The sequence below is a fragment of the Salmo trutta genome, chromosome 33 (genome assembly GCF_901001165.1).
Source record: "Salmo trutta chromosome 33, fSalTru1.1, whole genome shotgun sequence".
NCBI classification, from domain to species: domain Eukaryota; kingdom Metazoa; phylum Chordata; class Actinopteri; order Salmoniformes; family Salmonidae; genus Salmo; species Salmo trutta.
This window is the reverse complement of record NC_042989.1, coordinates 44538722-44553863: the sequence shown is the minus strand read 5'-3', so window position 1 is coordinate 44553863 and position 15142 is coordinate 44538722. Positions and strand designations below refer to the sequence as shown.

The window sequence follows — 15142 nt, the reverse complement described above, 5'->3', positions numbered from 1 at the left end:
CTTGTTGGGCAACGCCACCAAATTCACATAGAAATGTAAGCTATAGATCTATCATTCTACTCAAAAGCAAGTCTAAGAAGCGGTGGATCTGTTATATGTGTGCTATATCTATGCTTCTTGCGTTTTTTTGTTTGAGCAACTTTCCTTTCTGTTTTGTACACCAACTTCAAACAGCTGAAACAACAATATTTTGAGTTCTGGAAAATATATTTCACAGCGGTTTAGATGGTATAATGATTCTCTACACTATACTTGCTTATTTTGTCACATAAACTAAAATTAGACAAACTATTAGAGTTTTAGCACCCAGGAAATGGTGAAGCTATTTCTGCATAGTGCAACTTTAACCTATAGCAACAAAACATCTAAATCAAGGGGCATTTATCACCGATTGAAATGACTGGAAAACGTACAGACTGTCCCTTTAATTGATGAACAGTTTTAAACCGTTCAGGGATGTTGGGACGTTGAACGCAGCACTAATGGAGGAAGCTACCTGAACACAGATATACATGTCAACAGTTCAGTGGGTTTAGCGCGTTGGTCGAGCGGCAGAAGGACGACGGACTCACCAACAACAACACCAACAACAACATACTAGGTTTATTTTGCAGCACATGGTGAATTTGTCGGTCCTTGGAGGAGGTTGTGTCTTGTCGTTGGGCAGGCAGGGCTATGCTACTCCAGAGGTGGATCTGTCCCACCCTCCTCTCAGCAGAATCTGGCCACAGGTCTACAGTATTGAAGAAAGACACTCCGTTCAGACACAAGCTGAAGCACACGCGTCTCTTTAGGAGTCCCAGCAACACAGACGACATGGCAGAAGAAGCGAAGAAGCTAGCAGGCTATGCTGCGGTGGATAATCATGTTCAGGTAAGACAACTGATATTGTGTTGACAAATGAACATAGCTAACGACGGGGGACATGTTAATGTTTGTTTAGCAGATAGCTAAGTTAGCTATCGTGCTATTTTAAATGTGGAGGCCATGCTGATGCTAAACAGCTAGTTGTCTGGCTAGTACATCAACATGTAATGTGCTACTAAAACGGTAGGAAGTAGCTAGGCAGTAGCCAGAACTAGTCCAGTTAGTTAGCTAGTTGGTTAGCTAGTTGGCTAGCTAGTTAGTTGGCTAGCTAGTTAGTTGGCTAGCTAGTTAGTTGGCTAGCTAGTTAGTTGGCTAGCTAGTTAGTTGGCTAGCTAGTTAGTTGGCTAGCTAGTTAGTTGGCTAGCTAGTTAGCGCAGCCAGGTAGACGGAAGGCTACACAGGTACATGGTTACTGTTGCTATGTTGACCCCATGTTCAACTTTAACTCTCTTCTTAACAAACTTTAGACAACTATGTTAATAACCTTTTAGTTGTGGAGATCTTACTGTACGTGTGTAGTAAGCCTTGTGGGTGATTTTATAGCTACGGTCGCTAATTCTAGAATTAATTGAAAAAGATGGAAATATCTATAAGAATCTTTGGTTAAAACTTGTCTGAGAACAGAAAGTGAACATGACCAAAACAAAGTTGCACAACTAATTTACTATCTAGTGAATGAGCTACCGAGTGGCGCAGCGGTCTAATGTACTGCATCTCAGTGATAGGGGCGTCACAACAGACCCTGGTTCGATCCCGGGCTGTATCACAACAGGCCGTGATCGGCGCACAATTTAAATATCAAAACGAACTCTGAACCAACTGTATTCATTTGGGGACAGGTCGAAAAGCATTAAACATTTCTGGAAATTTAGATCGCTACCTTACTGTTGCTAGCTAATTTGTCCTGGGATATAAACGTTTGGTTGTTATTTTACCTGAAATGCACAAGGTCCTCTACTCAGACAATTAATCCACAGATTAAAGGGTAACCAGAGTTTGTTTCTAGTCATCTCTCCTCCTCCAGGCTTCTTCTTTATATGGCGGTTGGTAACCAACTTTAAGGTGCATTGCCACTACCGACTGTAATGTGGACCTCAGCTCATGTTTCAATCACCCACGTGGGTATACGTTTCTAAAAACCAATGAGGAGATGGGAGAGGCGGGACTTGCTAGTTAGGTGGCTAGTTAGCTAGGTAGTTAGATGAGGAGATGGGAGAGGTGGGACTTGCAGCGCGTCAAGCGTTACAAATAGAACCCAGTTCTATTTTAGCACCTGCCTACGCAGATGCTCGTTGATGCAATGAATGAATAACGCGTATGTGTACAATTATTCTGCAACGCTCGCGTACACATGCACGTTATTCAATCATTGCACCCACACTGCTCAGGAGCATCTGTAACTCGCCGACCGCTGGTGAGCGTGCGTCCGCATGTTGATTTTGTGACACTGGACGCGCTGCAAGTCCCGCCTCTCCCATCTCCTCATTGGTTTTTTAGAAACGTATACCCACGTGGGTGATTGAAACATGAGCTGAGGTCCACATTACAGTCGGTAGTGGCAATGCACCTTAAAGTGAATGAGGTCGACCGATTAATCGGAATGGCCGATTTTAATTAGGGCCGATTTCTAGTTTTCATAACAGTCGGAAATCGATATTTTGGACACCGATTTGGCAGATTTTTACACTGATTGGGGCGGTTTTTGTGAGACACCGCAGGTTTTCCAGTCTTCTCGCTGTGTCAGTGTGGATAAAGGTAACGTTTGGAGTACAGTTCCATATCCCTGTATTGAGGTACGTTTACCAACCCATATCTCTCTCCGGCTCCACGGTGTCTTCATGTAACTGTGATTTGCGTTCTGACCCCAGTGCAGCTCAGTGTAACGGTGGGTCGGTATCTTCTGGCTATATGATCATGTGACTTGGCTGTTTTTAACACGTCTTTCTTTCCATCACAGAACAACCAGGTGGTTGGAGTGGGCAGTGGATCCACCATTGTGTACGCTGTAGACAGACTAGGTGAGGAGACATATTACTAGCCTAACGGTTGATTGTAGAACAAGAGAATGTAGTACTTTATTAATCCACAAAGGGCTGATTGATTGAGCCTCTCTGATGTGTAACTGTGCTCTATCGTGTTCCAGCGGAGAGAGTTCGTCAGGAGAAGCTCAACATAGTTTGTGTCCCCACTTCCTTCCAGGTGAGTGTGAGGTACAATGGCTGTGTGTCATGTATTCTACAGAGAGCCGACTCTAATCTGGCAGATGGCCCTCAACATTTGATGTTGTCCTCCAGGCTCGTCAGTTGATTCTGCAGCATGGTCTAACCCTGTCTGATCTGGATAGACACCCAGAGGTACTGTTGGTTAGCAACCCTTTATAAAGCGATATGTTACATGTCCTCAAGTTGGATACATTCTTTAGGAAACGTGTGGAGTTAGTATGTGTTAAATCAGAAGTTTGTCCTGTAGAATGTGTTTATTGTCAGCAGTATTGTGTTCTTCCTCTCTGACCCCCTACCAGCTGGACGTGGCCATCGACGGGGCAGACGAGGTGGATGCTGCTCTCACACTCATCAAAGGAGGAGGGTAAGACGCCGTATTTTCACTGGATTGCAGTTCTAGGCTGGTCTGTTACTGTCCCCGGCTACAGGCCTGTTACTGTCCCCGGCTACAGGCCTGTTACTGTCCCCGGCTACAGGCCTGTTACTGTCCCCGGCTACAGGCCTGTTACTGTCCCCGGCTACAGGCCTGTTACTGTCCCTGTGCTACAGGCCTGTTACTGTCCCTGTGCTACAGGCCTGTTACTGTCCCTGTGCTACAGGCCTGTTACTGTCCCTGTGCTACAGGCCTGTTACTGTCCCCGGCCTACAGGCCTGTTACTGTCCCCGGCCTACAGGCCTGTTACTGTCCCCGGCCTACAGGCCTGTTACTGTCCCCGGCCTACAGGCCTGTTACTGTCCCCGGCCTACAGGCCTGTTACTGTCCCCGGCCTACAGGCCTGTTACTGTCCCCGGCCTACAGGCCTGTTACTGTCCCCGGCCTACAGGCCTGTTACTGTCCCCGGCCTACAGGCCTGTTACTGTCCCCGGCCTACAGGCCTGTTCTAGGCTGGCCTGTTACTATCCCTGACTACAGGCCTGTTACTATCCCTGGCTACAGGCCTGTTCTAGGCTGGCCTGTTACTGTCCCTGGCCTACAGGCCTGTTACTGTCCCTGGCCTACAGGCCTGTTACTGTCCCCGGCTACAGGCCTGTTCTAGGCTGGCCTGTTACTATCCCTGACTACAGGCCTGTTACTATCCCTGGCTACAGGCCTGTTCTAGGCTGGCCTGTTACTGTCCCTGGCCTACAGGCCTGTTACTGTCCCTGGCCTACAGGCCTGTTACTGTCCCTGGCCTACAGGCCTGTTACTGTCCCTGGCCTACAGGCCTGTTACTGCCCCCGGCTACAGGCCTGTTACTGTCCCTGGCTACAGTCATGCCAGGCTCCATACATCACCATCTCACCAGTTTATCTTTGTCTCTCTGTCTTTCCTATTCACTTTCACTCACTCTCCTAGAGGCTGTCTGACTCAGGAGAAGATCGTAGCCAGCTGTGCCAAACACTTCATCGTCATCGCTGACTTCAGGTGGGTGTGTTCTCTTGTAATTGCATAGTGCCTAGACATGGTAAGGTCTTTGATTGGCTAAAGTATAATAGAGGTTAAAAATACAAAGAAACCCCTGGAGGATTCCACCGCAGGCCTGGGAACCCTCTGACCCCCGGAGGATTCCACCGCAGGCCTGGGAACCCTCCAAACCTGGGAACCCTCCAAACCTGGGAACCCTCCGGGCCTGGGAACCCTCCGGGCCTGGGAACCCTCCGGGCCTGGTCCATCATCCCCGTCGGTGGCCCGCTTGCGAACAGGATGCATGTTGTGGAATATTTTTTTATTCTGTACAGGCTTCCTTCTTTTCACTCTGTCATTTAGGTTAGTATTGTGGAGTAACTACAATGTTGTTGATCCATCCTCAGTTCTCCTATCACAGCCATTTAACTCAGTAACTGTTTTAAAGTCACCATTGGCCTCATGGTGAAATCCCTGAGCAGTTTCCTTCCTCTTCGACAACTGAGTGGATCAGCTCACAGATCTGTCAGGCCGAGACAGCTGGTTGTTGAGTGGATCAGCCCACAGACAGCTGGTTGTTGAGTGGATCAGCTCACCGAAGACCGACAGCGCCAGGAAAGATGTTCCAAGTTCTGATATCTACAGTGACGTCAAATTATTCACACCCCTTGACTTATTACAGCCTGAATTCAAAATATATATTTTCTCACCCATCTATACACACTACCCCATAGTGACAGTGAAAACGTTTTGCAAACTTCTTAAATATCTATTTTACATAATTATTCACACCCCTGAGTCAATACTTTTGTAGAAGCACCTTTAGCAGCGATTACAGCTGTGAGTTGTCTTGGACAGACTTCATTAGTGTGTTTGTGTCAGACTGACTAGCTGCCTCAAGGACGGACTGGCTAGCTGCCTCACGGACGGACGGACTGGCTAGCTGCCACACGGACGGACGGACTGGCTAGCTGCCACACGGACGGACGGACTGGCTAGCTGCCACACGGACGGACGGACTGGCTAGCTGCCACACGGACGGACGGACTGGCTAGCTGCCACACGGACGGACGGACGGACTGGCTAGCTGCCTCACGGACGGACTGGCTAGCTGCCTCACGGACGGACGGACTGGCTAGCTGCCACACGGACGGACGGACTGGCTAGCTGCCTCACGGACGGACGGACTGGCTAGCTGCCACACGGACGGACGGACTGGCTAGCTGCCACACGGACGGACGGACTGGCTAGCTGCCGGACGGACGGACGGACGGACTGGCTAGCTGCCACACGGACGGACGGACGGACTGGCTAGCTGCCACACGGACGGACGGAGGGACTGGCTAGCTGCCTCACGGACGGAGGGACTGGCTAGCTGCCTCACGGACGGAGGGACTGGCTAGCTGCCTCACGGACGGAGGGACTGGCTAGCTGCCTCACGGACGGAGGGACTGGCTAGCTGCCTCACGGACGGACGGACTGGCTAGCTGCCTCACCGGACGGACGGACTGGCTAGCTGCCTCACGGACGGACCGGACTGGCTAGCTGCCTACGGACGGACGGACTGGCTAGCTGCCCTCACGGACGGACGGACTGGCTAGCTGCCTCACGGACGGACGGACTGGCTAGCTGCCACACGGACGGACGGACTGGCTAGCTGCCACACGGACGGACGGACAGACTGGCTAGCTGCCTCACGGACGGAGGGACTGGCTAGCTGCCTCACGGACGGAGGGACTGGCTAGCTACCTCACGGACGGACGGACTGGCTAGCTGCCTCACGGACGGACGGACGGACTGGCTAGCTGCCTCACGGACGGACGGACGGACTGCCTAGCTGCCTCACGGACGGACGGACGGACTGCCTAGCTGCCTCACGGACGGACGGACTGGCTAGCTGCCTCACGGACGGACGGACTGGCTAGCTGCCTCACGGACGGACGGACTGGCTAGCTGCCACACGGACGGACGGACAGACTGGCTAGCTGCCTCACGGACGGACTGGCTAGCTGCCTCACGGACGGACGGACTGGCTAGCTGCCTCACGGACGGACGGACTGGCTAGCTGCCTCACGGACGGACGGACTGGCTAGCTGCCACACGGACGGACGGACTGGCTAGCTGCCTCACGGACGGACGGACTGGCTAGCTGCCTCACGGACGGACGGACTGGCTAGCTGCCTCACGGACGGACGGACTGGCTAGCTGCCTCACGGACGGACGGACTGGCTAGCTGCCACACGGACGGACGGACTGGCTAGCTGCCTCACGGACGGACGGACTGGCTAGCTGCCTGACGGACGGACGGACTGGCTAGCTGCCTGACGGACGGACGGACTGGCTAGCTGCCTGACGGACGGACGGACTGGCTAGCTGCCTGACGGACGGACGGACGGACTGGCTAGCTGCCTGACGGACGGACGGACGGACTGGCTAGCTGCCTGACGGACGGACGGACTGGCTAGCTGCCACACGGACGGACGGACTGGCTAGCTGCCTCACGGACGGACGGCCTGGCTAGCTGCCTCACGGACGGACGGGCTGGCTAGCTGCCTCACGGACGGACGGGCTGGCTAGCCAGCCTCACGGACGGAAGGGCTGGCTAGCTGCCTCACGGACGGACGGGCTGGCTAGCTGCCTCACGGACGGACGGGCTGGCTAGCTGCCTCACGGACGGACGGGCTGGCTAGCTGCCTCACGGACGGACGGGCTGGCTAGCTGCCTCACGGACGGACGGACGGGCTGGCTAGCTGCCTCACGGACGGACGGACGGGCTGGCTAGCTGCCTCACGGACGGACGGACGGGCTGGCTAGCTGCCTCACGGACGGACGGACGGGCTGGCTAGCTGCCTGACGGACGGACGGACGGGCTGGCTAGCTGCCTCACGGACGGACGGACGGGCTGGCTAGCTGCCTCACGGACGGACGGACGGGCTGGCTAGCTGCCTCACGGACGGACGGGCTGCCTAGCTGCCTCACGGACGGACGGGCTGCCTAGCTGCCTCACGGACGGACGGACTGCCTAGCTGCCTCACGGACGGACTAACGGACGGACTGCCTAGCTGCCTCACGGACGGACGGACTGCCTAGCTGCCACACGGATGGACGGACGGACTGGCTAGCTGTCAGACGGACGGACGGACTGACGGACGGACTGGCTAGCTGCCACACGGACGGACGGATGGATGGATGGACGGACGGACAGGCTAGCTGCCACACGGACGGACGGACGGACGGACAGACGGACTGGCTAGCTGCCACACGGACGGACGGACGGACTGGCTAGCTGCCACACGGACGGACGGACGGACTGGCTAGCTGCCTCACGGACGGACTGGCTAGCTGCCTCACGGACGGACGGGCTGGCTAGCTGCCACACGGACGGACGGACTGGCTAGCTGCTTCACATACGGACTGGCTAGCTGCCTCACGGACGGACTGCCTAGCTGCCTCACGGACGGACGGACGGACGGACTGGCTAGCTGCCACACGGACGGACGGACGGACTGGCTAGCTGCCACACGGACGGACGGACGGACTGGCTAGCTGCCACACGGACGGACGGACGGACGGACGGACTGACGGACGGACTGGCTAGCTGCCACACGGATGGACGGACTGGCTAGCTGCCACACGGATTGACGGACTGGCTAGCTGCCTCACGGACGGACGGACTGTCTAGCTGCCTCACGGACGGACGGACTGTCTAGCTGCCTCACGGACGGACGGACTGGCTAGCTGCCACACGGACGGACGGACTGGCTAGCTGCCACACGGACGGACGGACTGGCTAGCTGCCACACGGACGGACGGACGGACTGCCTAGCTGCCACACGGACGGACGGACGAACTGACGGACGGACTGGCTAGCTGTCAGACGGACGGATGGATGGACGGACGGACAGGCTAGCTGCCACACGGACGGACGGACGGACGGACAGACGGACTGGCTAGCTGCCACACGGACGGACGGACAGACTGGCTAGCTGCCTCACGGACGGACTGGCTAGCTGCCTCACGGACGGACGGGCTGGCTAGCTGCCACACGGACGGACGGACTGGCTAGCTGCCTCACATACGGACTGGCTAGCTGCCTCACGGACGGACGGACTGCCTAGCTGCCTCACGGACGGACGGACGGACTGCCTAGCTGCCTCACGGACGGACGGACTGCCTAGCTGCCTCACGGACGGACGGACTGCCTAGCTGCCTCACGGACGGACGGACGGACTGACGGACTGGCTAGCTGCCACACGGACGGACGGACGGACTGGCTAGCTGCCACACGGACGGACGGACGGACTGGCTAGCTGCCACACGGACGGACGGACGGACGGACTGGCTAGCTGCCACACGGACGGACGGACGGACGGACTGGCTAGCTGCCGCACGGCCGGACGGACGGACTGGCTAGCTGCCCGCACGGGACGGACGGACGGACTGGCTAGCTGCCCGCACGGACGGACGGCACGGACCGGACTGGCTAGCTGCCGGACGGACGGACGGACGGACTGGCTAGCTGCCGGACGGACGGACGGACTGGCTAGCTGCCGCACGGACGGACGGACTGGCTAGCTGCCGGACGGACGGACGGACGGACTGGCTAGCTGCCGGACGGACGGACTGGCTAGCTGCCGGACGGACGGACGGACGGACGGACTGGCTAGCTGCCGGACGGACGGACGGACGGACTGGCTAGCTGCCGGACGGACGGACGGACTGGCCAGCTGCCGGCCGGACGGACGGACTGGCTAGCTGCCGGACGGACGGACGGACTGGCTAGCTGCCGGACGGACGGACGGACTGGCTAGCTGACGGACGGATGGACGGACGGACGGACTGGCTAGCTGACGGACGGACGGACTGGCTAGCCGCCGGACGGACGGACGGACGGACTGGCGAGCCGCCGGACGGATGGACGGACGGACTGGCTAGCCGCCGGACGGACGGACTGGCTAGCCGACGGACGGACGGACGGACTGGCTAGCCGACGGACGGACTGGCTAGCCGCCGGACGGACGGACGGACGGACTGGCTAGCCGCCGGACGGACGGACGGACGGACTGGCTAGCCGCCGGACGGACGGACTGGCTAGCCGCCGGACGGACGGACGGACTGGCTAGCCGCCGGACGGACGGACGGACGGACTGGCTAGCCGCCGGACGGACGGACGGACGGACTGGCTAGCTGCCGGACGGACGGACGGACGGACTGGCTAGCTGCCGGACGGACGGACGGACGGACTGGCTAGCTGCCGGACGGACGGACGGACGGACGGACTGGCTAGCTGCCGGACGGACGGACGGACGGACTGGCTAGCTGACGGACGGACGGACGGACGGACGGACTGGCTAGCTGACGGACGGACGGACGGACGGACGGACTGGCTAGCTGACGGACGGACGGACGGACTGGCTAGCGGACGGACGGACGGACGGACGGACGGACTGGCTAGCTGACGGACGGACGGACTTGCTAGCTGACGGACGGACGGACGGACGGACGGACTGGCTAGCTGCCGGACGGACGGACGGACGGACGGACTGGCTAGCTGCCGGACGGACGGACGGACTGGCTAGCTGCCGGACGGACGGACGGACTGGCTAGCCTCACGGACGGACGGACTGGCTAGCTCCCACACGGACGGACTGGCTAGCTGACGGACGGACGGACGGACTGGCTAGCTGCCACACTGACGTACGGACGGACGGACTTCATTAGTGTGGGGAGCATGCTGTCTGTTTAGTCAGGCAAGGCCCACTTTATTCTGACATATTTTACATTGTAACAATAATGTGGTTGTCATTACATAATGCCATTGTGTCGGCCTATAACAAATACTCATTATTCTTAATGTGGTAATGGATACATTGGAGGGAGCTTTTCTATAGATTCTTACAACAAATAATAAAATCTAGGTCCTTAAATTACAATGACGTGCTTGAAAAAGCCCTTGAATTTGACTTGACACTGTCTGTATGAACCCTGTGGAGGCTACTTGCTCAGCCCACGAAGTAAAGAGAATCACCTGCTGTTCAAATGATGCATCATCCACTTTCCTGTCAGATCTCGACGTCTGTGTTCCGCAGGGAAATGAACCTGAATGTTGATCCCTGAATACCTGGGTGTCTCTCCCCCTCAGGAAGGACTCCTCGGCCCTGGGCCAGCAGTGGAAGAAGGGAGTTCCTATTGAGGTGATCCCTATGGCCTACGTCCCCGTCTCCAGGACTATAGCCAAGCGCTTCGGAGGGGAGGCGGTACTCCGTATGGCCGTCAGTAAAGCTGTGAGTCGCCATATACAACGCTTCCTGTTGTAAAGCTGTGAGTCACCATATACAACGCTTCCTGTTGTAAAGCTGTGAGTCACCATATACAACGCTTCCTGTTGTAAAGCTGTGAGTCGCCATATACAACGCTTCCTGTTGTAAAGCTGTGAGTCGCCATATACAACGCTACCTGTTGTAAAGCTGTGAGTCTCCATATACAACGCTTCCTGTTGTAAAGCTGTGAGTCACCATATACAACGCTTCCTGTTGTAAAGCTGTGAGTCAATGGGAGAACTAACACGGTACATTGCCTTCAGAAAGTATTGAGACCCCTTGACTTTTTCCACATTTTGTTACTTTACAGCCTTATTCTAAAATGGATTGAATATTTTTTTTCTCATCAATTTACACACAATACTCCATAATGACAAAACGAAAACAGGTTTTTAGAATTGTTTGCAAATGTATGAAAAATCAAAAACAGATTCCTTATTTACATAAGTATTCAGACCCTTTGCTATGAGACTCAATTGAGCTCAGGTGCATCCTGTTTCCATTAATCATCCTTGAGATGTTTCTACAACTTGATTGGAGTCCACCTGTAGTAAATTCAATTGATTGGACATGATTTGGAAAGGCACACACCTGTCTACATAAGGTCCCACAGTTAACAGTGCAAGTCAGAGCAAAAACCAATCCATGATGTCGAAGGAATTGTCCGTAGCGCTCTGAGACAGAATTGTGTTGAGGCACAGATCTGGGGAAGGGTACCAAAACAGTTCTGCAGTATTGAAGGTCCCCCAGAACGGTGGCCTCCATCATTCTTAAATGGAAGAAGTTTGGAACCACCAAGACTCTTCCTAGAGCTGGCCGCTCGGCCAAACTGAGCCATCGGTGGAGAAGGGCCTTGGTCAGGGAGGTGACCAAGAACCCGATGGTCACTCTGACAGAGCTCCAGAGTTCCTCTGTGGAGATTAGAGAACCTTCCAGAAGGACAACCATCTCTGCAATTCTCCACCAATCAGGCATTTTGTGGTAGAGTGGCCAGACGGAAGCAACTCCTCAGTAAAAGGCACATGACAGCCCGCTTGGAGTTTTCCAAAAGGCACCTAAAGGACTCTCAGACCATGATAAACAAGATTCTCTGGTCTGATGAAAGCAAGATTGAACTCTTTGGCCTGAATGCCAAGCGTCACGTCTAAAGGAAACCTGGCACCATCCCTACGGTGAAGCATGGTGGTGGCAGCATCATGCTGTGGGGATGTTTTTCAGGGACTGTGAGACTAGTCAGGATCGATGGATAGATGAACGGAGCAAAGTACAGCGAGATCCTTGATGAAAACCTGCTCCAGAGCGCTCAGGACCTCAGACTGGGGCGAAGGTTCACCTTCCAACAGGACAACGACCCTAAGCACACAGCCAAGACAAAGCAGAAGTGGCTTCGGGACAAGGGCCAATGTCCTTGAGTGGCCCAGCCAGAGCTGCTACTTGAACCTGATCGAACATCTCTGGAGAGACCTGAAAATAGCTGTGCAGCGACGCTCCCCATCCAACCTGACAGAGCTTGAGAGGATCTGCAGAGAAGAATGGGAGAAACTCCCCAAATACAGGTGGGCCAAGCTTGTAGTGTCATACCCAAGACTACTTGAGGCTATAATCGCTGCCAAAGGTGCTTCAACAAAGTACTGAGTAAAGGGTCTGAATACTGATGTAAATGTGATATTACAGCATTTTATTTGTAATAAATGTACAAACATCTAAACCTGTTTTTGCTCTGTCATTATGGGGTATTGTGTGTAGATTGAGGGGGGAAAAACAATTGAATCATTTTTAGAATAAGGCTGTAATATAACAATGTGGAAAAAGTCACGGGGTCTGAATACTTTCCCACTGCATTGTGGTTCATTCAGGTAGTTGTGTATTATAGTGAATATAAAAGTTTAAATTAACAGTTGTATAAATCACGAGCAGATTATTATTGGAGCGGAAAGTCATTAACAGGCTTTCAGTGTAGAGCACATAAAGCACGACATTTACTACAGGAAGAGTTTTCATTGGTCCTCTTCTGAGAGGAAAGCATTCTCATTGGTCATTTCTATGTGAGTGAGATCCAGTATTTTGATTGTTCAGGGTCCGGTGGTAACAGACAACAGTAACTTCATTCTGGACTGGAAGTTTGAACACATTCACAACTGGAAGGAGGTCAATATCGCTATCAAGATGATACCAGGTACACACACACACACACACACACACACACACACACACTGGAATTGCTGCTGGTGTTCCCCCTCCTACAGTGACTTGTTCTGGGACACGAATGTTAGTCTGTTTCTCTCCTCCCTGCCTCGCCTCTCCCTCCCCCCTACCTCGCCTCTCTCCCTCCCCCTGCCTCGCCCCTCTCTCTCTCCCTCCCCCCTGCCTCGCCCCTCTCTCTCCCTCCCTCCCCCCTGCCTCGCCCCTCTCTCTCCCTCCCTCCCCCCTGCCTCGCCCCTCTCTCTCCCTCCCTCCCCCCTGCCTCGCCCCTCTCTCCCTCCCTCCCTCCCCCTGCCTCGCCCCTCTCTCTCTCCCTCCCTCCCCCCTGCCTCGCCCCTCTCTCTCTCCCTCCCTCCCCCCTGCCTCGCCCCTCTCTCTCTCCCTCCCTCCCCCCTGCCTCGCCCCTCTCTCTCCCTCCCCCTGCCTCGCCTCTCTCTCTCCCTCCCCCCCTGCCTCGCCTCTCTCTCTCTCCCTCCCCCCTGCCTCGCCTCTCTCTCTCTCCCTCCCCCCTGCCTCGCCTCTCTCTCTCTCCCTCCCCCCTGCCTCGCCTCTCTCTCTCTCCCTCCCCCCTGCCTCGCCTCGCCTCTCTCTCTCTCCCTCCCCCCTGCCTCGCCTCGCCTCTCTCTCCCTCCCCCCTGCCTCGCCTCTCTCTCTCTCCCTCCCCCCTGCCTCGCCTCTCTCTCTCTCCCTCCCCCCCGCCTCACCTTGCCTCTCTACCTCCTACCTCATCTCTCTCCCTCCTCTAGGTGTGGTAGAGACGGGTCTGTTTGTGGGGATGGCAGAGAGGGTCTACTTTGGGATGGAGGATGGTAATGTTGGTGTCAGAGACCCTCCAGTCAATTGACCTGAGCCCTGCTCCAGCACCCCCCTCCACTGGAACCAACCAGCACCAACCAGCACCCCCCTCTACCTGGAACCAACCAGCACCCCCTTCTACCTGGAACCACCCAGCACCCCCTTCTACCTGGAACCAACCAGCCCCCCCCTCCACCTGGAACCAACCAGCCCCCCCCTCCACCTGGAACCAACCAGCACCCCCCTCCACCTGGAACCAACCAGCACCCTCCTCCACCTGGAACCAACCAGCACCAACCAGCACCCCCCTCCACCTGGAACCAACCAGCACCCCCCTCCACCTGGAACCAACCAGCACCCCCCCTCCACCTGGAACCAACCAGCACCCCCCCCCCCCCTCCACCTGGAACCAACCAGCACCCCCCCCTCCACCTGGAACCAACCAGCACCCCCCCCCCCCCCCCCCTCCACCTGGAACCAACCACCATCAACCACAAGTGCCCTATTTAATTATGGATGAATCCCAAATGGCCCCCTATTCTCTATATAGTGCACTACTTTAGACCAGATCCCTATGGGTCCTGGTCAGAGAGCCCTACTAGAGCCCTATGGGTCCTGGTCAAAGAGCCCTATTAGAGCCCTATGGGTCCTGGTCAAAGAGCCCTATGGGTCCTGGTCAAAGAGCCCCATTAGAGCCCTATGGGTCCTGGTCAGAGAGCCCTATTAGAGCCCTATGGGTCCTGGTCAGAGCCCTATGGGTCCTGGTCAGAGAGCCCTATTAGAGCCCTATGGGTCCTGGTCAAAGTGCCCTATTAGAGCCCTATGGGTCCTGGTCAGAGAACCCTATTAGAGCCCTATGGGTCCTGGTCAGAGAGCCCTATTAGAGCCCTATGGGTCCTGGTATAAACTTGTCTCCTGTATTGACTCGCTGTGTGGTTCAGATAAACAACAGAGAACCCTGGTGGAGTTGCACTGAAACCAATGGGCCCTCGTCAAACGTAGTGCACTAAAATAGGGAATAGGGTGCCATTTTGACCACTAGCCTAAACATCTGGCTCTGTTTGTACTGAACTGTCTAATCTAACTGTTTGCCCTTCCGCTGTCTTACAACATGTTGTTGATCATATGCCTGGTCCCGGGGTCTGCCCCTGGTTGCCTGGTCCGGCCCCTGGTTGCCTGGTCCCGCCCCTGGTTGCCTGGTCCCGGGGTCTGCCCCTGGATGCCTGGTCCCGGGGTCTGCCCCTGGATGCCTGGTCCCGGGGTCTGCCCCTGGTTGCCTGGTCCGGCCCCTGGTTGCCTGGTCCCGCCCCTGGTTGCCTGGTCCCGGGGTCTGCCCCTGGATGCCTGGTCCT

General features: G+C 55.8%; 1 protein-coding gene across 2 annotated transcripts; it reads left to right on the top strand.

The window, feature by feature from the left end:
- The first annotated feature begins 471 nt into the window (after positions 1-471).
- Positions 472-13970, top strand: LOC115173053 (ribose-5-phosphate isomerase). Of its 2 annotated transcripts, XM_029731039.1 has the most exons (9): positions 477-873; positions 2825-2885; positions 3011-3066; positions 3162-3221; positions 3389-3453; positions 4426-4494; positions 10616-10757; positions 12870-12969; positions 13742-13970. In XM_029731039.1, the coding sequence occupies exons 1-9, from the start codon at positions 676-678 to the stop codon at positions 13837-13839; spliced, it is 849 nt and encodes a 282-aa protein (XP_029586899.1). In that variant the 5' UTR covers positions 477-675; the 3' UTR covers positions 13840-13970. The 2 variants fall into 2 exon arrangements, with proteins under 2 accessions (XP_029586900.1, XP_029586899.1); XM_029731040.1 differs by lacking the exon at positions 13742-13970 and having other exon boundaries at positions 472-873; positions 10616-10794.
- The last annotated feature ends 1172 nt before the right edge of the window (positions 13971-15142 follow it).